Source organism: Gymnoscopelus microlampas, assembly GCF_963454915.1.
Source record: "Gymnoscopelus microlampas genome assembly, chromosome: 9".
NCBI lineage: Eukaryota > Metazoa > Chordata > Actinopteri > Myctophiformes > Myctophidae > Gymnoscopelus > Gymnoscopelus microlampas.
Window position 1 is genome coordinate 3,165,061 of NC_139946.1, and position 26,428 is coordinate 3,191,488.

Sequence of the window (26,428 nt, forward strand, 5' to 3'; positions counted from 1 at the left end):
GTAATATGTTTGCAGTAAAACAAACCTTTGTGTAACTTGTGTCTGAGGTGGGTGCATTTGTGGTGAGATGTCGGAATGGAAGGAGCACCCCGTCTGAGGTTGTCTTTGCACGGCCGTCTGTGTAAAGTTGTGGAAACGGAATTTCCTGAGGGACATCGAGGAACGCTACATAAGGTAACGTATATTTTACAGAGAAGGTGGGGTGCTGAGGGGCCTCCCACCTCCCAGAATAGACTTTCAACAACACAAAATATTCTTTGTGTTTTTATTCTTTCTAAATAATTTACTATTTCTTTTCCAGTGGGGAGAGAACGTCTTACCTTTTTAAGAAGGAACATTTTCTATCAGAAATACAATTAAATTAAGATATTAATTATATTCCATAATATTCAAGACTGCTGGGCTGCTTGAAGTGAAAAAGGTTGTGTATTACAATTGAATATTCATGAAGTGCTCTGTGATACATACAGTAACTTGACCAGTTGACAAGCTGTTAAACCAAATAAGTGAATCCTTCCTTAATATAATGTCTGTTATTGTTGAAGTTGAGTGTAAGAGGAGTGGGAGAATGCCCGACTTGCGGTTGGAAGCAGTACAGAGGCCAGGAGTAGGGTTTAACCCGTAGGTGTATTTATTCATCACCAATGACGTATATGGATAAATGGTACAGCATGGTGGTGTTTGTCTCTCTCCCACAGCTGTCTACTGGCAGCATTTTATAGCCAGCTGAGCAAACGAGCTTGGACTGCACCATGTCAAGGGGTAGCATATATAGATATAAATAACCATACAATAAATACATAACCCACATCAATTATATTAAAACTTCAATGAACAACAAATAAATATAAATTCTTCACACTACTACAACATTACACAACCACACTATCCTTAGCAACTACAAATGTATATCACAACCCCCCTCTGCCATTCTGACTTGGTTCAGCCCAATTACACTAGCCACAGAACCACTTGGTACATGTTAAGCTTTTCAATCAGGACTTAGCATTACCCTCTATCTTGCACTCATACATTTCACAGTGCACTTGCCCCTCATGATAATCATTCAATAATAAAATCATGTGCAAAATACAACTGTGCAAAATACTATAAAGTGCCAAACATTAGTAACAGTAGTCCTCTCTGTTACAAGGAGTTTCTCCTCTTAATGAATCCTAAACTCATTTAATCCTTCCAGATTCTGTGGAGTCCAGACGTCAGCTGCGGAATGAACATTCCAGACCCATTCAGACCCGTTTCAGTGAAACAGGAGGAACATGAAGACCAGCCAGACCTCAGTAATCGTAAACGTCTTGTGGACAACATCCCTCCCCCGTACACCCTCACGACCGCCGACTGCGGGAAGTACCAGTGGCCTGATCGGCCCGACGAAGCCTCCTCCGACACAGTGGACAGCAGCAGCCAGCCGCCGAGAGTGGTATCCCCTAAAGTCTACGGTGTCTCGGCTGCCAGCGCAACTTCTAATACTGCAGCAGTACTGGCTGTCAAGGGGAGGCAGTGCACTGACATGCACCCGTCCAGCCTGTCGGTCACAACCCATCACTGCAGCGTGCGCGACTTGGCCCCCCCGGCTGCCCCCGCGGACGTAGGAGAAGCGGGCCAGATGAAGAAAAAGACGGCGAAACGTACCCGGTAAAGCAGTGGTTCTCAAACCTTTTCATGTCAAGGACCCCCAAAATTATATGTATTTGGCCACGGACGGACCCCCATCTAAAAATGTTGTTCCAGGGACCCCCAGAAGCAAAGATTTGAGTTACAAATGTTTGCTTTAAAAAATATATATATTCAAAGATTTGCACAACTTTTCAAGATTTTTCAAAAATAGCAGATCTACAAGCTCATAGCGCGGCACCAAGTGCCGCGCTATGAGCTTGTAGATCTGCTATTTTTGAATAGCCAAAGTATAAAAGGTCATAATTATTCTGATGCTATATTTACACATTTTGCTGGGTACCCCTGGAACCCCCTCAAGTACCCCTGGGGGTCCCCGGACCCCACTTTGAGAACCAATGCGGTAAAGGGCACTTAAGTCTTTCTCTCCCGTCTCGTGTTTTGTAGTAGATTAACCGTCTTTTTTTGCTCACAAAAATAAAACTGAGCTCTTCTGTGACATTTCCGTATATGCTGTAGTATTAAAGCTAGATAGGTATTCTGTACATATATTTTTCAACTGCAGACATGGTCCTAAAGTCATCTTTTTAATAACTTTATATGTTCCTTTCTACATTTCTTTGAATGACACCTAAAATGTTGTAACGGAGCCCTTTTTGTCTGGTAATTATAGGTAATATTGTTTTCCCCATTTTCACAAAATCCGTGACTTTGTCAATAGTATGGTATCTTGAGGTGGGCAGTCGTCCCCCACCGACTCTGGAGCCATTTGTTTATCTGATGATGGCCCATAGCTGCATGTGCCTCATTTCTCCCATGTGTCTGAAGTACCTGATTGACTTTCGCATCCCTCCCTGCAGTCAATAAACCCAATATACTGTACAGTCACGGTGCGTTTTAACAGCGGGCGATACTGGGCGACGTCGTCCAAAAAGAGAAAGAAAATCCATCTTTCATCGCCCCCCCCCCCCCCCCCCCCCCCCGCCCCCCCGCCCACTTCGCCCGATCGCCAGTAGTTGCCGGCTCTCATAGACTTTCTTTATATTTTGGGCGACGTCGTCCGGCATCGCCCGAGAGTTGGCCGCTGTTAAAACGCACCGTAAGTAACCACTCCACCGGTCTCTATCTGTGTCTCCTCTACCAGGTTCATGCCTACCCAGAATAAGACCAAGAAGGAGACCAAGCTAGAGTTCTTTGGCTTCAAGGATAAGGAGGACCAGGAGGGCGGAGCAGCTGTCGGACACAGCAGTAGCTACAAAATCAAGTACTTTGGCTTCGACGACCAGAGTGAGAGTGACAGCAATGATGAGAGCACCCAAGCCAAGGAGAAGAAGGAGGCAGCGGCGGTGCTGGGCACCAGCATGGACAGCCCCCAGACCAGCAGCAACACAGGTGTGCCACTTTCTCTGCCACGTAGACACGATTCACATGACATGAGTAAACCACAGTAATTCAGCAAATACCATTTTTGCCAGACCCAGGGGGTCGGCCTACTATACATGAGGCTTTGTCTGTACCCCTTTCGTCCATACATGGGCATAAAAGGGACCGGTCTGTCCCTTTCGTCCATACATGGGCGTAAAAGGGACCGGTCTGTCCCTTTTGTCCATACATGGGCATAAAAGAGGTTTGTAGGTGTGTTACGTACTAGGAATGTATTCTGGGTCTGGCAGAACCAGGTCTCCTGGTCTTGTTTTCATACTGGTTGAAAGCACAAGTTAAAGTAAAATGTGTAATTAATTGAGCAGCGCTACTTATGTGATCAAATATGACCTTTTTCAGGTAGGTGATACATTTTCAGCCAATCAGGAGAGAGTACCCATTTATCAGCTTCAGTGTCTCCGCCAGGAGACTATGTTTTCGTTCTCGTCCTTCCGTGTGTCCACCAAGCTAACATTGGTCAAGCTTCACGTGACACGTGACAATATGTTGAAAGGGTGTGCTTTGGCTAGCGAGACGCATTATGAAATAGAGACCTATAAATAGGTGTGTCACTTCAAAAGATCATTTTCTAGTTTGTATAGTGTTCCAGTTCCAATTTTGTCAAATTGGTATCCCGACCTGAAAATGCATGTTCTGTTTAATAAAGAGCTAGAGAGACATGGAGACTCCTGTTACTGAATAAATACTCTTTATAGCAAGTATTTAATAACACTTTTTAAACAACAATTTTAAACAAAGAAAATCACTCACCCTACCTTTTTTCAATAAAAAAATAAAAGGAAAAATAATAAATAAAAAACACTTGAACAAATTCAAACTATAACAGAATTAGTTCAAATTAAATAAACTATTAGAAAAATAGAGATCAGTTCAGCAACATGGTTTGGAACTCTTTGTCCTGAACGGCAGCAGCCCACAGAAGGCTCAAAACAATTTGCAGTTGTTCGCTCAGTACATGAAGGCTGCCTTTACATTTGCATGTCTGAGGGAAATAATGCACCGTGTGCACATATCAGCCGTTAGCTCAGCCCAGCTATAGCAGTGGGGGCCATATTGTTGTGCCACAGATAGAAACCCCATTCATTTTGTCTGATAAAATGAATATTAAATCAAGCAACTTCAAAACGTTCTGGGGTGCACACAAAAGCCTGATCTTAGTAGGCAATAGCTCATTTTGTTAATAGAAGATAGAAAGAATGGGTTTACGTTTTAGTAATCTAGCGTTGACTGTCATGTTATTTTTCTGCTCCTAGACATCCTGCACATGGTTGTGTGTAAAGAGGAGGTTTCTCCTGAACAGGAGCGGAGTCCCAGTCTGCTCCAGGAGGAACCAGAGCCTCCACACATTAAAGAGGAACAGGAGGAGCTACTTCAAAGACCAGAGGAGCCTGATGGGTCAATGTTGACATTACTAGCAGTGAAATGTGAAGTTGACGATGAACACATCTCTTCACACTGCTATGAAATTGAAGTCGAGCTTGAATCTGACACTGAAGTCACTGAAGACGGTGATGACGAGTACACTCGGCAATGGCAATAATTATATAAAAAATGTTAAATAAACATAGTGCTCCCAAACAAGGGACTTGTTTTTCAAGTTGTACCTGTACTCACCATCTTTAACCTGTCTCTCCCCCCTCTCTCCTCTCAGGAGTGAGGACCCATTCTTCCCAGATTCAGTCCTTCTCTTGTTCTGAGTGTCCATCCGCCTACACATCTCAGATCTGGCTCGATGGACACATAAGGCGGAAACACGGAAAAAAGTGGAAGCAGACGAAAGGCATAAAACTCAACAAAGATGTCCCTTCAACGACACAGACATCACAACCCAACACTAACGGTAACTAACCGAGAGCCGTGGTAATTGAAAAAACACGGCCCCCTCACATATGGGATGTGTTTTCAATGAATCTAACATAGTTCAAATGTTGTTTGAAGTTGCGATAGGTTCATATAGGGAGGGGGCGTGTCTGATAAAATGAATATTAAATATTAAATACAGCACCTTAAAAACTTTCTGGGGTGCACACAAAAGCCTGATTAAACATGTGTGGGGGGAAACTGGGAGTTGGAATAATGACTAAATTAGGAGAATAAAAGAGAAATAATTATATTAAACATGTTATATAAACATAGTGCTCCCAAACAAGGGACTTGTTTGATGTTGGAGGGTGCATGCTGCCTTTCCGACATGTCGCCTTTCCGACGTTAACGAACCCTATACCTAACCCTAACCTTAACCGCACGCGTAAGCCACTAGTCGGAGTGGCGAGATGTCGGAATGGAGCGGATCAGCCGATGATGGAAGCTTTTCAAGTTGTACCTGCACTCACCATCTTTAACCTGTCTCTCACCTTCTCTCTTCTGCTCTCTCTCCCACACTCTCTCTCCACTTATCTTTCTCTCCCCCCCCCCCCCTCCTCTCTCAGGAGTGAGGTCCCATTCTTCCCAGATTCAGTCCTTCTCTTGTCCTGAGTGTCCATCCGCCTTCACATCTCAGATCTACCTCCATCAACACATAAGGCGGAATAGACACAAAAAAATATATATTGAGAAAAAATATTGCTGCACGGAGTGTTATAAACGTTTTGAGGTGCCATGTGCCCTCAAGATACACCAGCGTGTCCGCCATGGAGAGAAAATAAAACCATTCCACTGTAAAGATTGTGGCATTGGGCATCTGGGATACCGGACACTTGCCCAGTCGGCCGAACCATTAACTCATTGACTGCCATTGCCAAGTACACTCGGCAATGGCAATAATTATATAAAAAATGTTAAATAAACATAGTGCTCCCAAACAAGGGACTTGTTTTTCAAGTTGTACCTGTACTCACCATCTTTAACCTGTCTCTCCCCCCTCTCTCCTCTCAGGAGTGAGGACCCATTCTTCCCAGATTCAGTCCTTCTCTTGTTCTGAGTGTCCATCCGCCTTCACATCTCAGATCTGGCTCGATAGACACATAAGGCGGAAACACGGAAAAAGATCTTTCCACTGTACATATTGTCAGTGTTGTGCCTGAGCGAGTTCAATGAACGATCGTTCATGAACTCGTTCATATTTTGGGCGAACGTGAACTGAACGTACTGTATATCCGCTAGATGAACGTTATCGTGAACGCGTTCATTCTGGCGTTTGTGAACGGCGTTCTCTCACAGTTTAACTTCGTTCAAGAGTGTCCCAAATTTCCATGGTTACATCGTTTTGTCATGTTGTATTTCATCCTATTCTGTGTTTCCGAGGCGTCTTGAACGCACCATCAGCCAAATACGAGAAAAGCAAGGCGGTGTCTAAACAGTCATAACCTCGCATCACCAGTCTTTCCACCTCGGAGGAAAGCCTGGTCTGCGTTCCAGAAGACAACATATGATCCGGTCTAGACCACGCCTACTGGAAAAAAAAGAAAAAAAAGAATCCTCTTTCCGGATTCTGCCCATCCGGTTTTGCGGTGCCGCTTTGTTTTGGTTCCCCAATCCTTATTTAAATGGAATAGAATTTCCCTGTGGGATAATACCGACGCTAAATAGTCTCCGGATAGTGCACACACATTTACATTTAAAAAATAAGCTAAACAATGCCGCATCAAGGATTTTATTAGCACGGACCTATTTTGGGGTGAGACGTCTTTCCGGTTCTGCCCATCCGGCCACTTTTTCTTTTTTTTACTTCCGCTCCCGACCGGATCATATACCCGAAAATGGAATGCTGCCCAGGCTAAAACAGTCATCTGCGCAGCGCGGAGTCCGAGTGAACAGTCTCATTGCAGCGACAGCTAGTGAGCAGCACAGACAGTTACGGCCACTCGGCCAGGGCGAAGATCTGACACTTTATCCGCTCTGCGAAGCTCATTTCCCGGCCACAAGCATTTGGAAGTTGACTTGTGTCTCTTCCAAAGTATCGGTGTTGTTTCCTTGGCTTCACTGCCGACAAAATTAACTTGAAGCTGGGCTGAATTAATAAGTAAACACCGCGGAACGGCGAGATGAGTTTGGGATGTCACAACAACAACGTGGCTGATGCGTCGTAGGCTAGCACCGTAGCGTAGCCTACAGCCGACTTTAGGACGGTAGCCCCGGCCCCCGAACCTCTGAATGAACGTATTGTAGTCTGGACGTCCGACCCGACTTATTTTGGGATTAAAAGTGGACTTTTGCACCTGGCTTTTGATGTTAACAGTGTCATACACTCACTTTGACAAGCCCCCAGCCCCCCCCCCAAGATTAATGAAAATCTTTAGAAAATAGCAGATCTACAAGCTCACTGTGTTGCACCTTGACCTGTTGTGAGCTTGTAGATCGGCTATTTTCCAATATCCAAAACTTAAATAGGGCTGAAGTGATTCATGTATTTGTAAAATCTACTAAGTAACTAGTAACTCAAGTTTTCAAATAATTAAAAATAAGTTCAATATTTGCCTCTGAGATGTAGAGTAGAAGTAAGTAAGTACTGAAAACTGCCAATACTCTAGTAAAGTAAAAGTACCTCAAAATTTTACTTAAGTACAGTACTTTAATAAATGTGCTTAGTTACTTTACACCACTGGAAATAATAAATATATGGTGCTTTGTGTATGTACACCAGAGAGGATATAATGTATAAGAAAATTAAATCATTCAAGTTTGAGACAATAAAAAATATGCGATTAATATGCGATTAACTACACAAATCATGCGATTAATCGCGATAAAAAAAATTAATCGCCTGACAGCACTAATATATATTGAAAAAAGAGAACGAAAAAGAACTGAACTAGTTCATTTTTTGAACCATGAACTTTAGTTCAAAATTTTGAACTGAACTTTGAACTAGTTCATTTTAAAATTTGTGAACTGAACTTTGAACTAGTTCATATTTTAAGTGAACTTTCCCAACACTGCATATTGTGAGAGTTTCGTCAAGCTAGGTGAATTGGAGAGACACCAGTTTCTCCATAATGGAGAAGAACCTTTCTACTGTAAACAATGTTCCAAGAGATATACCCATTCAGATGGTCTGAAGAGACACCAGCTTGACACCAGGCATGGAAAAAAGCGTTTCTATTGTACTCTGTGTAAGAGAAGTTTTGGTGTGCCATGTGCCCTCAAGATACACCAGCTTGTCCACACTGGAAAGAAACTAAAACCGTTCCACTGTAAAGACTGTGACCATGGGTGGACTGGGCATCTGGCATACCGGGCCAGATTTGCCCAGTCGGCCGAACCATCAACTCATTGCCTGCCATTGCCGAGTACACTCGTCAGTTGACCCCGATAGCTAGGCAGATAACGGGAATAATCGTTCACTTCCGGATAAAAGCGCCAAAATTGGTACACATACTCCTTGGGTAGTACTGTTTTGATAAAACCCGTTAGCCACCTGAAAATTCAAGATGGCGGCCATTTTTCAAGATGGCCGCCATTGAATATACAGTAATATGACATTTCCCAACAAAATCACATAGATACAAGCGCCAAAATTGGCAAACATACTCCTTGGGTATTGCTCTTTTGATAGAAAACAAAGATTTTAAGATGGTGGCCATTTTTCAAGATGGCCACCATTGAATATACAGTAATTTGCAGTAATTTCACAATAACATGTCATAGATATGCACCAAAATTGGCACACACACTCTTTGGGTATTGCTCTTTTGATGAAACCTGTTACCCATGTAAAAATTCAAGATGGCCACCATTGTACAGTAGGCTATATACAGTCAAATCACATTTAGAAGTAAAATAGCTTAGAAGCAAGCACCAAAATTGGCTCATATACCAATCTTTTAATAACATATTAGCAGCCACCTAAAAATTCAAGACGGTGGCCCTTTTTCAAGATGGCTGCCATTTAATATACAGTATTGCTACATTTTGCAAAATCACATAGATTAGCGCTGAGAGACTAGCTTTTCTTTCTTTATTATTATTATTTTTTTTTCTTTTCTATTTTTTAGAGACAGTAGGCCTATACTTATTTGCTTGACCAAATTGTCTGTTTGTTCGCTTATTGTCTTGCTGCCTGGATGAGGAAGACACTTCTAAACCTCGCATCTGCAGCTGCACTGTGCCGTGCAGGTCAGACCAAATCTGTAGCATTTGCATCGACCGCAGCACTCCGACTTGCATCCACACTTGGTCAGCTGCTTGCAACTCTCTGCATTGGGTGGGAGCTCTGTCCAAAATATCTGCCACAGATCTCCATTCTTCTTCCAGGCCCAGTTGGCAGGATCCTCTGTTTCTGGTTGACTTGACTCCAGATACAGCCCGCCTGGTAGGCAGCACGCTTTACATGCTCCTTCAGCGCTGATCGGGTTGGAGGAATGGTTTCATATGGTCTCTGCTTCCGAGCAAACATGTCCAACCTTGCATCATCAACACCTTCAGCTGTGCTTGATCTGTCATACATCATTATCACAAACTTCTCTAAAGTCTTCAGGTCTTCATCATCCACTATGGGTGGGTACTGGCTGAGTTTGCTGAAGACACCGGAAGCCTGACCACAAACATCCCAAGTTTGCCAAGCAGATTTCTTCCCTTTGCCACGGAATGCTGAGACGACATCCCAGCCAGTGAAGGCATGGAAGAAGAGCATCCCTGCGCTCTTACACCTAGCCCAATCGTTCATCCAGTATCATTTAAGTCCCGTGCGATCTGTACACCATCCGGGTAAGTCCATGAACAAGTCATGTATGGCCCCCTTACCCTTGGTTCGGCTCTACCGCGCTGGCACACCCTGTCGATTCAGGCGCGACTGTCTAACTAAACATCTATTAAACTACATGTAATCTACAATAGCTAACTGATGTGGGGCGTATTAGACAGCATTTGGGACACTAAAGTAATTTTGTTATAACAAAATAATTATTTAGCTGATACTGAACCCCATGCTGAGTTTCACAGCAGCGGTGCCACCAGTGTGCCCTGGCTGTGCGTTGACATCCGCTCTATTGAGCTACTACCTCTCTACCTTCCGATGAAAGTCTCTCAACCGCCCCTCCACCCCCTCCCGATGCGCACACACTCACATATACCGCATAGTGGTGTCATGTCAACTTTGGAAGTCTTGTACAGGAAAATGCTACACATAATAGACTTATAACATAGCATGATCCCCTAATTTAGCAGAAGATTAGGATTCCGGGGCTGATATATGGTACAAGGAAGCCAGTGAGTCAGTCCATAGGTCCAGATTCAGATTCTACATAGTGAAAGATGTATGATTTGACACCAAGATTACTCAAATAGGACATATTTTGGTGATTTTATTCAGAAATGCATTATTAGTCTATATTCAATGGCGGCCATCTTGCAAAATGGCCGCCATCTTGAATTTTTAGGTGGCTGCTAAAATGTTATCAAAAGAATGGTATGTGAGCCAATTTTGGTGCTTGCTTCTAAGCTATTTTACTTCTAAATGTGATTTGACTGTATATAGCCTACTGTACAATGGTGGCCATCTTGAAAAATGGCTGCCATCTTGAATTTTTACATGGGTAACAGGTTTCATCAAAAGAGCAATACCCAAAGAGTGTGTGTGCCAATTTTGGTGCATATCTATGACATTTTATTGTGAAATTACTGCGAATTACTGTATATTCAATGGTGGCCATCTTGAAAAATGGCCACCATCTTAAAATCTTTGGTTTTTATCAAAAGAGCAATACCCAAGGAGTATGTTTGCCAATTTTGGCGCTTGTATCTATGTGATTTTGTTGGGAAATGTAATATTACTGTATATTCAATGGCAACCATCTTGAAAAATGGCCGCCATCTTGAATTTTCAGGTGGCTAACGGGTTTTATCAAAACAGTACTACCCAAGGAGTATGTGTACCAATTTTGGCGCTTTTATCCGGAAGTGAACGATTCGCCTGTTTTTCGCCCGTTATCTGCCTAGCTACGAGGCTCGCACTGCCATTGACGAGTTGTGTGTTTTCAGTGGTTTTCCGCTAGATGGGGCTGTTCGCTAACCTGGGAGTCACCATTTGACTCCCAGAGAAGCAAAGCAGCAGCAAATCACGTGATCGCAAAAAAAAAACAGACCTTTCACTTCCTTGTAAAAATTGCGTTTTCTCTGTTTCTGTTGCTTTTTGGCAAAAACAACCTACATTCAACTGCCCCCCCCCCCCCCCCTTGGATACGTCTTTTAAAATGGTAAAACTTGTCAACTTTTTGGGTATTCAGGTATTTTTTCGTGTATTTCTGCGACCGTTTTAGGATAGTTACGGTAATGTTTGGGCTGGGCGGCCGTCTTAGTGGCCGAATCACAGGCCCAAGTGGCCCAGGAGTCCCACCCAAACAGTTGATCTACAAGCCCACAACGCGTCGCTGCTTCGACGCGTTGACGAAACATAAATAAAGGAATGCGTCTGTCAGTACACTTGGCACAGAGAGAGAGAGCGCAAATCTGATGGGACTTGTAGAATGTCAGTTTCACTTGTGAAGAAGGTGATGTGGTGACTATGCCTTCCTGGTTTCTATCACAAAATGGTTCAGAATGGTTGCTAGCGATCTGAAGAACATTAAACTGCAAACTGCACGGTGTGTTTCAAGTAATTATTATTAGTAAATTGATTGATTAGATGCTTATATTAACCACTTAAGCCCTATTCTATACTTTAGTAATACAATTATGTCACACAAAAATAACTATCTACAAGCTCAGTCTCATTGTGATGTGGTGTGTCCTTGTAGATTTGCTATTTTTGCAACTAATGAACATTTCTGCTAATAATTACATGACGTGTGTCATGCATCTTTCCTGTTGCCCAGGCAGCCTATGGGCTTAAAGGACATTGATCAAAGTCAAACATATTGTTTCAGTTATTGTTATTGTTTTTACTGACCTTTCAAAATGTTCACAGGGTCATGCATAGCTGTTATTAAAAACACTGAATGATTTTGCTGTTACAATAAAACAACTTTTTGCATACACACAGTACGCAAATCACAGCCTTTGCTAGTTAGGCATATCCTCATACAGCCTATAGATCTAGCCTATAACAGATGCATTCTCAGATCATTATAGCCTAGCCTTGTTGTCTATACTTTAGAAAACTAAAGCTCTGATTACATACAGACTCAGTTTTGCATGCAATCATGTTCATACTTCACCCATTCATAATAGTCCTCTACTGCTCATATCCAGGTTTGTAATAGGTCCATTATATAATGTCCAGTGGAGATGATCTCCCCAGAGTTAGAGTAGGCTTGCTTGCTTCCAGTGCCATGATGTGCTTTAGCCTGCATCCTCCTTATAAGAGCAACGCTCTCATTGTTTGCCAGTACTGTAGGTTAACTCATTGGTTCTCAAAGTGGGGTCCGGGGACCCCCAGGGGTCCTTGGGGGGGTACCAGGGGGTCCCCAGCAAAATGTGTTAATATAGCGTCACAATAAGTTTAAGCTTTTATACTTTGGCTATTCAAAATGGCAGATATACAAGCTCATAGCGCGGCACCGAGTGCCGCGCTATGAGCTTGTAGATCTGCTATTTTTGAAAAATGTTGAAAATGTGTGCAAATCTTTGAATATATATATTTTTTATGCGAACATTTTTAACTCAAATCTGTGCTTCTGGGGGTCCTTGGAACAAAATATTGGAGATGGTGGTCCGCGGCCAAATACATATCCTTTTGGGGGTCCTTGGCATGAAAAAGTTTGAGAACCACTGGGTTAACTATCATATTTATGGGTTGTAGCTGTGTATGGGCAGTGTAGTTATCATTTATTTTACTCAAGGCTCCAGAACATGGAGGGAGGCTTTTCAGTAAAAGTGGTGGTATTAAGGGCATGTTTGTATGTGCCTCGGCGGAGTGGGGTGCCGGTCTGGGCCAAAAGTCAGGGCCGAACTTATATTAACTTATATTAACTAATTAAAGGTAGGGTAAGTGATTTTCTTTGGTTAAAATAAGTGTTAAACTGCTCCATATTCTGATAGTACTCATTGCTACAGAGTGTTTGTTCAGTAAAAGGAGTCTCCATGTCTCTCCAGCTCTTTATTTAACAGAAAATCATTTTCAGGTCGGGATACCAATTTGATCCAATCAGGATAGAGAACTCAGTCAGGATACAGATTAAACAAGTGAAATTGGAAGTGATGACACAAAGAAAAGTGCAGACAAAATTGGAACTGGAAAATTCTGATTAGCTGAAAGTTTGTCACCTACCTGAAAATGTATTTTCTGTTTAAGAGCTGGAGAGACAAACACAAACACTATAGCGATGCTTACTATCACAATGTAGTGCTTTAACCTTTTAACCAAAAAATATCACTTCCCCTTTTAACTTCCACTTATTCATTGTTTCTCAAATAAGCAATAAGCTGCTTATTAGCTGGCTCCATCAAAAAGAGTTCATGCAGTGGCAAAATGTATTTTTGCTATAGAAAAATGTCATGACTATTAGGGTATTCATAACAAAAATAAATAGGTATTTGAACAGTATTTGCATTATGCAACTTAATACTTGATGTGAACACTTTACAAAATGAGTGGAAGCGTGCAAATGGTTTGGACACATCCTGAGTTAGGGGCGGCAGTGGCTCAGTAGTTAGAGGTTCCGAGCTGCCAAAGGTTCCGGTTCGATTCCCGGCTCTTCCTATCTACGTGTCGAAGTGTCCTTGAGCAAGACACTGAGCCCCTAACTGCTCCCAGTGAGTGGTTGGTGCCTTGCATGGTTTCGTCCACCATCGGTGCAAGGATGCGTGTCTGTGAAGTGGATTGTAAAGCGTTCTTGAGAAAAGCGCTAGATATAAAATGCAGTCACGATACGAATGGGGTGCAAAGTCAGGGTTCAGCATCTGAAGCAGACTGGCTAATACTGCTCAACCAGCGCTGGCCACACTGTGGATACAAGATATGGTTAAACTGGAGATAATATCAGAAAAAATAAAGAACAAGTATTATAAGTACATTGTCTTAGTGGGTGCACATCACAGACTGGGTATGACTGACCACCCAGAACCCCATATATGGAGATGACTGTCACATCTAAGTTTGACATCATGGACTCTATATTTGGACATGGCTGACCATGGGAATCCATATATGGATATCGCAGACATAGAGTTAAAAATAAGATAATGACATGTCAGGATGACATGATAAGTCTAACCAACGGGATAAAAGGAAACAGTCTCCAGTGAAAGCAGAATTCAACCCAGCAATAGCCGTGACAACCACTTAGCAGATAACTATGGCGACCTATCAAACAAACCATATGAGGTGAGAGTCTTCGCAACACACAGATTGTTGTGATTTGCAGACCATTTTTATCTGTTTTGCACAACTACTTCTTGGAATATCCTACATTTGGATTCAGTAAACATGGCTGCCATCAGGAGTGGGGCGACTCAGGGTTGCTTGGCGAGATGTTTTTTAAGACAGATGGGGAAACAGAAGTTCCACTTCCATACGGCAGTGGAACGCAGGAGAACTGCCACTCAGATCATTCTGGGTAGACAACACAGTGGAAGGAACCGTGCAGCGGTGCGATATAACAGCTCACAGATCCCAGTTGAAACTGTTAACCTGGCGATTCCCTCTGTGGAAGCCTCCGCTTCCCCTCCAGTCCTGGAGTCCACTCCCGTCCTTGTGACCTCTGACCCCTCCACTGCCACCACACAGCCCGTCACTGAGCTGGTGACCGAGGTTCCACCAACTGCAGCGCAGGTTTTACAGGGGGCACTTGATGAACCCAGCTTAGCGGAACTGGGCCTCGCTGGCCATACCCCGGTAGGGCTGATCCAGAACTTGCTGGAGTTTCTGCATATGGATGTGGGCTTACCCTGGTGGGGCGCCATTGTTGCAGGAACGGCGTTTGCCCGCTTGGCTTTGTTTCCACTCATAGTGAAAGGACAGAGGGAGGCAGCCAAGCTAAACAACGTGTTACCGGAGATGACCAAACTTACCAACAGAATGAATGAGGCCAAACAGAGTGGAGACAATTTTGAATTCGCCAACGCGTACGCTGATCTTAACCTGTTCCAGAAGAAGTATGACGTGAACCCTCTCCGCGGCTTCCTGGTTCCCTTGGTGCAGGCGCCAGTCTTCGTCTCATTCTTCATGGCACTGAGGAAGATGGCTCATCTCCCAGTGCCCAGCCTGCAGACCGGAGGCGCGCTGTGGTTCACAGACCTGACGGCAGCAGACCCATACTTCCTGCTCCCGGTGGTTGTCACTGGTACCATGTTCCTCGTCCTGGAGCTGGGAGCAGAGTCTGGCGTGGACAACCCCAACCTGAAAGCCATGAAGACCCTGTTGAGGATCATGCCCTTCCTCATTCTGCCCCTCACCGTCAACTTCCCCACGGCGGTGTTTACATATTGGTTGACCTCCAACTGCTTCTCCTTGGGACAAGTGGCCCTGCTTAGGCATCCTTTGGTCAGACAGAAGTTTAACATCCCAGAAAGGGTAACCCATCCCACCTCTGCTCTGCCTGAGAGCAACGGCTTCATCACAAGCGTGAAGAAGGGCTGGAGGAATGCTCAGTTGGCCCAGCAGTTGGAGGAGAGGGAGAGGAGGATAAAGAACCATTTGGACCTTGCTGCTAAAGGACCGCTGAGGCAGACTTTTACCCACAACCCTCTCCAGCAGACAGCCCCACCCATCGCCGCACCATCAGCCAAAGGCAAGCCAGTATTCCAGCCAGCGAGTGATAAGACGAGGCCTTGGACGGAGACTCTGGGATAGAACAGATTAACGCATAGCTTGGGAGCCCAATGAATCGTGTATATAATATATTAATGAACGTGGAAATTATTGGACGGGAGGGTGGGTGGTAAGGGTTTGTCATTATGTATGTAATCTAACTAAATAATCTGCCAACTTCTATCGACTGCTCTAATTGGAGATGAAAGTATGGTATTTGGATGTTTCTTTCATCTGTGCTGTGCACAATGGTAGAATATGTTCATTTCTATACAGAGAAAGGCTTCAGCGTGTGTAATTGTCCTGTAGTGGAAATCGGTATTAGCTATCCAAAAATGGCTAAAATGAACTAGTACAACTCTGACTTAAATTTCTGTAAAATCGTTGTGCTTAAGTTCTATGACCAAATTTTGAGGAGCTGCAGTTCAGAAGTTGTAGAACAGATGCTTAAATAAATGCAGGTTCTGCATTGATTTCTGCCAGTGATGTAGTATAAGTGAGACGCTTTGAAACAGTAAAAGCAGAGCACACCACCTACACCAGGATTGAAATGGAGCCATGGAAATGTATTGTACCGCTTTGATTAGAAGGTACAGTAAGGGTATATTGTCCCACTGACTGCTAGCAATGAATTTAGTATCTGGTTGGTTTGGTTTTGCTGCTGAGAATGGCTGGTTGGAGATTGCAGTCGTGTCCAACACCCCTGTGACCAGGCCCTCTCCCCCTCTCTCCCTCCCTTCTTCTTGCTCTCCTACTACTTCAACAGCCTATTTAGTAAAAAGAAAAGAAAATGTTAATATTCAAGAGCATATTATTCCTCCCTCATCCCCCCCCCCCCCCCATCTCCTCTGCCTCCTGCTGAATGCATCTCTACCACAAACAACCATGTTTTAAGATGAGGGGCAAACCTTAAAACTAATTTCATTTGACAGCTCACCTCTGCAACATCCTCATCCAGCTTTCCTCCTGTGACCAGGCCCTCTCCCGTGTTCTGTTCTCTTCTTCTTGCTCTCTTACTACTTCAACATCCTATAATGTAAAAAACAAACAAACTCATTGACATGATGTGTAACACGTTAACATGTTAACTTTAAGATCCTTATCCTCATCTTATCTAAAAAAAAATTTTACCTTTATTTAACCAGACAGAACAAATTAAGTACAAATTCTTATGTACATTTGTGGCCTGGCAAACGGTAAGGTATTTTGAGGGAGAGAAGGAATAGAGTTAAAAGAAATCAATCAGGATTTCATTTGACAGCTCACCTCTGAAACGTCATCATCCGGCTCTCCCACTGAACTTGATGGTGGCTGATGTGATTTATTTACTATCCTAAACATGCGGAAGAACACTACACATCCCTCATAGGACTTAGTTGATGATTAGCTCAATGCACAACAGGTGCTTTAATGTATGTAAATGAACACCTATATAATATAGCATTTATACAAGATATGTAGGCCTACTGCTATAACATGGAATTATTGCCATCACACATTGCAAGCTAGCTTTCTGTTTCCTTCCAAAGCAAAGAGCAGCCCATCACTACAACTCCACTTACATGAAGGTTTGAAAAACACATCCATTTCCCTTGAATCTGTTAGGGAATTTCTACACCATGCAGTGATATATGCAAGACTCATATTATACATTGTGTGTATGTAATCGTGTAAATACTCATATTTGTGTTTTATTGATCACTCAGACTACAGAATAGTAGATTGACCCATCACTGTCTGCTTGGACTACTATATTAGTGAGTGATGAAACATATACAGTGTTGATATCTAGATGGGTCAACTTGACCTGTTAAACATGGGAAGGAGACAGGACATACTAGAACACCAACATGGATACTGGATGCTCATATTGAAACACCTTTTGTGATTGGTCAGTTAAGAATAGACATGATCTGTCTGCCTCGAGAAAGGCATTTAAACTGGTCCAGAAAAGTAGCAGGCAGGCAGTCAGCCACTATGCTAGGAGTTCATGCTGTAAGAATAGCCATAAAGTACTTTTGCTAATAAAACCTGCAGACATGTCTGTCATCTTTGGCTCCAATTGATCTTCCCTTATTTTTTAAGAATCCACCACACATCCTTGAATATTCTTTCTTGTATAACAAAAACATCAATGAGAACATTGAACAATGTCAAACACAGCAGCTAACATAGTAGTAGTAGCCTGAGCTATAGTACACACAAACAATTTATCTATCAACGAAAGAGAACACCAGTTACAGAAAACAGACATTTTCGAAACGTATGACATATCTTCTTAGAATGTAGTCTATAGGCTACTGAACTCTGTATCTGTAACGTTGTTCAATAAAATGTGCCAAAACACTTGTTTGTATGTAAATATGTTTACACCTACTGTATTGTTTGTATGATAATGTTAAATAGTTAAAACGTCTAAAAGCCTAATCAGAAGACAGTGTTGTCACCTGCTGCGGGAAAATAACCGATATACAAGTTCACAAAGCGTCACGTCGCAACACATTGAGCTCGTAGATTTTCCATTTTCACGGGTGCCATGGGTGTGCTCCCTGGTAACCAATGAGCAGCCTGCGTTCCATTGGCCGTTGGCCAATCAGAGGAGGCGGAGCTGTTTCTGAAGGTGAGCAGGGGAACTAATTGTCTCCGCCAGGAGAGTTTGTTTTCACTTTCCGTCAGCCAAGCAAACATTGGTCGAGCCTCACGTGACACTTGACAATACGATGAAATAGTGTGATCTGATTGGCTAGTGACATATAACGGGCTATAAATACATGTGTCACTTTGAAAGAGTCTTTGCCTCTTTCAAAGTGAGGTAAGACAGGAATAATCACTAAATGGCTGAGAAATGGCGGATACTGTAACAATTGGATAGGACACTTACACAGACAGGACAGATAGGACACTTACACAGACAGGACGGATAGGACACTTACATAGACAGGACGGATAGGACACTTATACAGACAGGACGGATAGGGCACTTATACAGACAGGACGGATAGGACACTTATACAGACAGGACGGATAGGACACTTATACAGACAGGACGGATAGGACAGTTATACAGACGGATAGGACACTTGTGTCATGTTACTATGACACAGTAACATGTTCTATTTTTTGTAAGAATTAGAACATAAGAATTAGAACATTCCCAGAAGTAGAACATTCCTGGCGGAGACTTGTGCTCCGAGGAGCACTTTTTCTAGTTATTATTATTATTGTCTCCGCCAGGAGAGTTTGTTTTCACTTTCCGTCAGCCAAGCAAACATTGGTCGAGCCTCACGTGACACTTGACAATACGGTGAAATAGTGTGATCTGATTGGCTAGTGACGTATAGCGGCCTATAAATACATGTGTCACTTTGAAAGAGTCTGTGCCTCTTTCAAAGTGAGGTAAGACAGGAATAATCACGAAATGGCTGAGAAATGGCGGATACTGTAACAATTGGATAGGACACTTACACAGACAGGACGGATAGGACACTTATACAGACAGGACGGATAGGACACTTACTGTATACAGACAGGACGGATAGGACACTTATACAGACAGGACGGATAGGACACTTATACAGATAGGACAGTTATACAGACGGATAGGACACTTGTGTCATGTTACTATGACACAGTAACATGTCCTATTTTTTGTAAGAAGTAGAACATAAGAATTAGAACATTCTTTCCCAACACAAGTCTGCTGGCGGAGACTTGTGCTCCGAGGAGCACTTTTTCTAGTTATTATTATTACCCTTATTACTATTAGTGATGAACTTGATTGACTCAGTCAAGTTCATGAGTTCAAGTTAATGTTTTTACTCTGAGGAGGACGAAAGTCAGTCAGTCACCCCTGCAAAACAACACAGCACGTGCAGACCTGTCAAGTGCTCCAGTTTATTTTATTTGGTAGTCTCTCCTGATGTGACCAGGCAGTATTATTTTCTCTGACGCAAGTTGTCCCTGTTGAGCACCGACGAGCCCTTCTACTTTCTACTGGCTGAAGCGTGCTGGACTTCTCTTTACCTCTCTGTCTGTCTGTCACACGCACGCACACATTAGTTATTGATGATTAACATATTGTTGTGTGGTATTACAAATGTGGACGTAACTATACCAAATCAGTGTTACTGAACAAACAAGGCATGTAGGCTATAACAATGATTACTATTTCAATATAGAGCTTTAAGCAATTATTTGGTTAACATACTTACAGTATATACTAAAATGTCCCAGTCCACTTTACAGTGACAACAATAAAGAACAGAAGCCAGCAGTTAAAGTTAACTCAATACACAGTCATATACGAACAATTATTCAAATACGTAATAGGATTTATTGTGTTGCTACTATTTATTACATTAAATAAAATATAATTTAATTAGGTGTGTGAATACATTTTATGCTTATTCTGATTATTTCTTATACATGAAAAAAAATATCATTGAATGTTATTTCATCTTGAATATCAAACCCACAAAGGAACCAAAAAAGTCTGAAAGCCCAAATTCCCTCACGACATAAATTGTATGAATACAAGAGGAGAAGATTATAGTAAAACTGATTATTAACAAATTCAAATGTTCTTTTTCCATTTTATTTGTCAAGCTTAGGGACAACACTGCTTGTTTCTGGGGTCAAAACATAATGTGGTTGTTATTTACATCAATAATACAGTTACTCTGTGTGGAGTTTGCATGTTCTCCCCGTGTCTCCTAGGGTAGTTAATACCCTCACAAAAACATGTAGTAATCCTGGTCACTATACTGCCTCCCCTGGTCAGCCGGGGCGCCTGATGGAGGAGAAGGGAACTGGTTGGAATAACGTGTTCCTTCCACGCGCTATGTCCAACCAGGGAAACTCCCCCCTGTCGGGTGATAAGAAGCGGCCTGCTTGCTCCTCATGCATTGAAGGAGGCATGAGCTTCAGCTTGGGCTCTCCCTAGGCTGGCAGAGGGTAGGTAGTGCCCAGGATTACATAGGCAATTGGCACTGGGTGAAAAAATGTGGGTTACAAAATCGTGGGACAAAAATTATAAAAAAAAAAAAATAATAATACAGTTACATTTTTTAACTCTGATAATGTTGACTTTGAGCGAAAAAAAACGAATAGAATCATAAAGAAATTATTCTGGAGTCACGAGAGACAAAGCCAAAGTCTGATCTACAGCACGAGAGGTCACACAACTTAGCAGTGGCTCCATCAAGAAGCTGAAATCCAGCATAGAGAGGCTGGGTGAATGTGGTCTGGACTGTGTGGAGGAGAGTCATGGTGTCAGAGATGCTGTAGAAGGACAAAGTACCTGCACTGTGATCCAGGTACACGCCAACTCTGGAGGACACAGGACCTGGTATTACAGGACCAAAGTCTCTGTGTCTGAACATGTAACCTCCTGTCAAACACAGTAAACACCAAGATTTTTCATTGACTACAAATGCACCTTCTTGAAAGGATCCGGTTCTGCTATCTTTATATGAGACTGCTATACCAACACCTCCACTCCACTCAACCTCCCAGTAACAGCGTCCAGTCAGACCCTCTCTACTCAGAACCTGAGGGTTTCTAGTGAATCTCTTTGGGTGATGAGGATAGGATTGTTTTTTGTTCATCTTGCGTACTGTTCTGTTCTCTTTAGACAGAGACAGATATTGATTTACTGTGTTTGGATCCATTGTTATTGGACATGAATATCGTAAGAACTCAGCTCTGGTCTTGGGTTCAAGCCAACCAGGAACCCCTAACTGCTCTCTGTGTATCCCTTGGGGCTGGACACTGCTCCTAATAGGTTGTGTCAAAGTAATACAAAATAAAAGGATCACTACAAGTACCCTCTTTATTGTTTTTATTTTAAGAATGTCCTCCTGTTTATTTGTTTGTAAGAACTCCGCTCTGGTCTTGGGTTCTGGTGTTGACAGTAAAACATCCACTCTATTCACTGTCTCTGAGATTGAGATAGTCTCTTCCTCTTCAAGAATGTGCTGTAGTTTGTCCCTCATCTTTGAAACAGCCACAGTGACATCTTCAAAGTAGCTCAGAGGACGGACATTGCTGCTGACTGGGTGTGTAGATTCACTCATTCTTGAGAGGGAGGTGGAACTTTGTAGAAAATGGATGGGGTCCTCTGTGTGTGAGAGCTGCTCCAGCTCAGCATGTCTCCTCCTCAGTTCAGTAACCTCCTGCTCCACACGCTTCCTCCGTTCTTCAGCGCGACTCACTTCACGTTTCAGTTGGTCTCTGATCAGCTCCTTCGCCCCAGATTGTCTTCTCTCAATGGAAGATTTCAGCTCAGTAAAGATGGTGTCACTGTCCTCTAATGCTCTATCAGCACATTGACTGATGGACTCCACTTCCTGGTAAAGCACCTTCACATCTTTCTCTCTCTCCTGGATTCTCTGCTGGATGTTCTGCTGACTCGTATCGAGCTCTTTCTGTCTCTCAGTCCTTTCTGCCGCAACTGAGATTGTATCGTGACCTTTGTGTTCTTCCATTGAGCACAGATAACAGATACACTGCTGATCAGTACGACAGAAAACCTTCCTCACCTCGTTGTGACGAGAGCAGATGTTCTCCTGAAGCTTGCTGGAGGCTTTGACCAGCTTGTGAGTCTTAAAGGCAGAAGATTGATAGTGAGGCTGGAGGTGAGAGTCACAGAAAGAGACTAGACACTTAAGACAAGTCTTCACAGCTTTCAGTTTTCTCCCTGTGCAGACATCACAGGCCACATCCCCAGGTCCTGCATAGCAGTGATCAGGAGGAACAGCTTGGAGTTCTGTCTTCTTCAGGCTCTCCACCACCTCAGCCAACATGGTGTTTTTCTTCAGAACAGGTCTTGGGTAGAACATTTGGCTGCACTGTGGACAGCTGAATCTCCCTCTTTGATCATCCTGGTTCCAGTATCTCTCAATACACCTACTGCAGTAGTTGTGTCCACAGGGAACAGTCACTGGATCCTTCAGTAGGTCCAGACAGATAGAACAGCAGAACTGTTCCTGGTCCAGTTGAACTGCTTGTGCCATTTTACTGCTGGCTGACTGTCTGTCTGACAAACAGACAGAGATTAGTTTCAACTTCCTCAGAAATCACATGACGTGGGAGGTTCTTTCCATTCTACCTACGTACCTGCATGTATGAGCGCCTGTGTGTGTGTGTGTGTGTTGTGTGTGTGTCTGTGTCTGTGTCTGTGTCTGTGTCAGTGTCAGTGTCAGTGTCAGTGTGTGTGTGTGTGTGTGTGTGTGTGTGTGTGTGTGTGTGTGTGTGTGTGTGTGTGTGTGTGTGTGTGTGTGTGTGTGTGTGTGTGTGTGTGTGTGTGTGTGTGTGTGTATTACTATACTTGCGAGGACCAAGTATAGTAGAATTTGAAGAAATTTACATTGTGAGGACCGTTTTCCTGGTCCTCACAAGACAAATGGTTGTTTTATAGTTAAAAAAAATTTTTTTAGAGATACGTTTACAATTAGAAAAACATTCAGGTTAGGATTAGACATTTAGGTGTTTTAGAGGTTAGCTTTAGGGATTGCAATTAGAGTTCAACATGATTTATACTTAGTTGCGCGCCAGTGTCATGCACCGAAAAATAGCTGATCTACAAGCTGTTGTGAGCTTGTAGATCTGCTGTTTTTCGGCTTTAGGCTTACGGTTAAAATGGCAATTATTATTTTTAAATGCCATTCATAACATGGCTGTCCTAAAGTGTTGATGTCCTCACAAGTATAGTAATACAAACGGGTGTGTGTGTGAGTGTAGTTTGTTCGAATAGGTAGATTAGACTTTGTCCCAGAGTGAGAGTTGTTTTCACAACTCGTTCTTTACACTGGCTCCCTGAATGACAAATAATTCATTTCAAAATACTACTGCTGTTTTATAAAGCACTGAATGGTTTAAAATACATCTCTGATCTTGTGCGATTTTATGAACCATGCACACATCTCAGGTCATCTGGGCAAGGTCTGCTTTCTGTCCCTAGAATCAGAACTAAATGTGGAGAAGCAGCGTTCCATTTCCATGCTCCACACATCAAGTCTGGAACAAACTCTCAGAAAACTGCAGGTCTGCCTAGATCTGTTTAAATCACAGCCTCAAACCTTTCTGTTTGCCACTACCTTTTATTGAGATGTCTTTGCGTATTCTTTTGCACTGTAACTTTACTGTTTTATTTTTCTATAAAATAACCATTCCCCTGGTGAAGACCAGGAAAATTATCCTCACAATGTCTATTTCTAAAATTCTATTCTATACTTGGACATTTCGCCCTCACAAGTATCTATATATATACACACAATTGGCTTAATTCCACACTTCCGCGTGTCCTGTTATCACTTCCTCTTTAAATTGTAGGTATGTTCTACCACAACACATGACACATTTTCAGACAGCAGGTTGCCACAACTTCCACCATGAATATAGGCTTTGTTGTCTTTGTTGTATGTTTTACCCCCTGTCCGTCCGTCCGTGTATCTGTCATTCTGTCTGTGTACAGCTAATCTCCGGCACCGTTGGCTTCCTCACAGCGAAACTGTGCACACACACTCCCTGGATGCCATAGCAGAACCTCTGCCCCAAATTTCTCACATGGGCCTTTTATAGCGCCACCAGGAGGCCGATTTGTGCAAAACACATTTTTTGACAGTACTCCTACAGATTTTGTCCAAAGATCCCGCAAATCGGTACACAGTATCTCTATAGTCATTAAACGAAACCACTCATTCAGATTTTTCATATTCCATCCTGATTGACTAAAAATGGCTTCCAAAGTTTGCAGGAGTGCTCCGTTTTGAAAAAAATGCCTCAAATCATGAACACAGCATGCAATTTCCTTGAAATTTTGCACACGTATTTCCACTATGCCGAGGAAGAAATGCCACTTGAAAATGTACAAATCAGCCTCATGGTGGCGCTATAACAGGCCGAATCGTGTTTTTACCTATAACTGCACCGATCGGTGTAAAACTTTGTAAGCGCACTCCTAGAGGTCAAAGAAAAACCCTTCCCCTGCATTTTTCACATGTGCCTTTTATAGCGCCACCAGGAGGCCGATTTATGTAAAACATATTTTTCTATATTACTCCTTCCGATTTTATCAAAATTTCACGTAAATCGGTACACATGATCTCTATAGTCATGTGATCAATACGGATGTGTTTGCTTTTTCATATTCCATGCTGATTGGCTAAGATTCACATCTAAAGTTTGCAGTAGTGGCTTGTTTTGAACAAAATGCCGCAAATCATGAACGCAGCATCCGATTGCGGTCAAACTTTGCACGCACATTCACACTATGTTGAGGAGCAAATGCCACCCTTTTAACATTGGCCTGTTATAGCGCCACCAGCAGGTCTAATTTAGCAAAACACATTTTTTGAACGAAATGCCTCAAATCATGAATGCAGCCTCCGATTGCCGTGCAAGACCTAAGAACAAATGGCACCCTTTTCACATTGGCCTATTATAGCGCCACCAGGAGGCCACTATAACCTACCTGACCTGGCGGAGACCTGTGCTCCGAGGAGCACTTTTTCTAGTTTCTTCTACTTTTAATTGTTCACTATACATTTGGCTCTTTGGGACATTTCTTCATATTTATGTTCTTTCAGCAATATTTCGGCTCAGTACGAACCACATTATATTTTTGCCATATTGGCCACCCCTATGAATAGTTATATCAGCATGCCCATATATGGGCAATTGGGCATACTGATGACATCAGGGATTTCCATATGGGAATAAAGGGATAAGGACTCACAGACATACAGATCTCCATATATGGGCATAATGGTCACATCAGCGGTGGCACGTAGGTGTCGAACTCGACGTGAGGGCCGCGTAGGCCCGAACTTCTAGTAGTAATACAAGTACGCACGCACGCATGCACAAGACACCAGGTTGTCCATAACGGAGATAAACCACAAAAATCTTTCCACTGTACATGTGGCCCTCAGCCTGACACAGGTTAATTAAAGTGGACAGTGATGTGTCAAGACCATAAAAATTATAAAAGAACCGACTACGCCACCTTTCTTAGGAGAGGTGTTGGTCCTCTGAACTAAAACTCTACAAAAATAGGCTAAAATATCAAACAGGCAGGCACAGGTTCGTGGGACAATAATAAGAGCACTGGCAAAGATTGAAGCAAGGCAGAGTGGAAGTTCAAAAGGTAAAACCAACTTTTATATTAAAAGACCCGGTAACAGCGGCTTAAAAAATGCCAAGAAAATACAATAAACCATAAAAACTACACTAAATTAAATCTAAAATACAACCGAACAATAAAACAAGCAGCAATGATGGAATGGTGAGTTGGACGGAAAATAGGAGACTCGTGTGTGGAGACACCACACACGCTCCTCTCTCTCTCTCTCTCTCTCTCTCTCTCTCTCTCTCTCTCTCTCTCTCTCTCTCTCTCAGGGGTGTAACGATACGTTTTAACAACGATTCGATACGTATCACGATACTTGGTTGTTGATACGATACATGAACGATACATGAACGATACAGGTTCAGTTCTGTTAGGTAGCCTGATAAGACACCAGCGTGTCCACACTGAAGAAAACCTTTCCACTGTAAACCGTGTGACAAGAGCTTTAAAGACCCAGGTCAACTGAAGACATACCAGCATATCCACACTGGAGAAAAACCCTTTCCACTGTAAATATATTGTGAAAAGAGTTTCAGTCTGCCTGAAGAAACACCAGGATCGACACTGGAGAAAACTCTTGTCACAATGTTAACAGTGCC

At 42.8% G+C, this 26,428-nt stretch overlaps 3 protein-coding genes across 3 annotated transcripts; 2 read left to right on the forward strand and 1 right to left on the reverse strand.

Moving 5' to 3' along the window:
• Positions 1-50: 50 nt before the first annotated feature.
• On the forward strand, positions 51-5,803 carry LOC311051764 (uncharacterized protein; the record flags this gene model as incomplete). The annotated part of the gene is made up of 6 exons (XM_084066399.1): positions 51-174; positions 1,199-1,653; positions 2,777-3,024; positions 4,329-4,583; positions 4,727-4,915; positions 5,505-5,803. Exons 1-6 carry the CDS (start codon positions 76-78, stop codon positions 5,801-5,803), a joined length of 1,545 nt encoding a protein of 514 aa, XP_083922525.1. The 5' UTR covers positions 51-75.
• An 8,574-nt stretch (positions 5,804-14,377) lies between these two features.
• Positions 14,378-15,742, forward strand: LOC311052485 (mitochondrial inner membrane protein OXA1L-like; the record flags this gene model as incomplete). The annotated part of the gene is made up of 1 exon (XM_084067448.1): positions 14,378-15,742. The coding sequence occupies one exon, from the start codon at positions 14,378-14,380 to the stop codon at positions 15,740-15,742; it is 1,365 nt and encodes a 454-aa protein (XP_083923574.1).
• A 5,059-nt stretch (positions 15,743-20,801) lies between these two features.
• LOC311052725 (E3 ubiquitin/ISG15 ligase TRIM25-like) lies at positions 20,802-22,733 on the reverse strand. The gene has a single exon (XM_084067887.1). It carries the CDS (start codon positions 22,711-22,713, stop codon positions 20,812-20,814), a length of 1,902 nt encoding a protein of 633 aa, XP_083924013.1. The 5' UTR covers positions 22,714-22,733; the 3' UTR covers positions 20,802-20,811.
• Between the last annotated feature and the right edge of the window lie 3,695 nt (positions 22,734-26,428).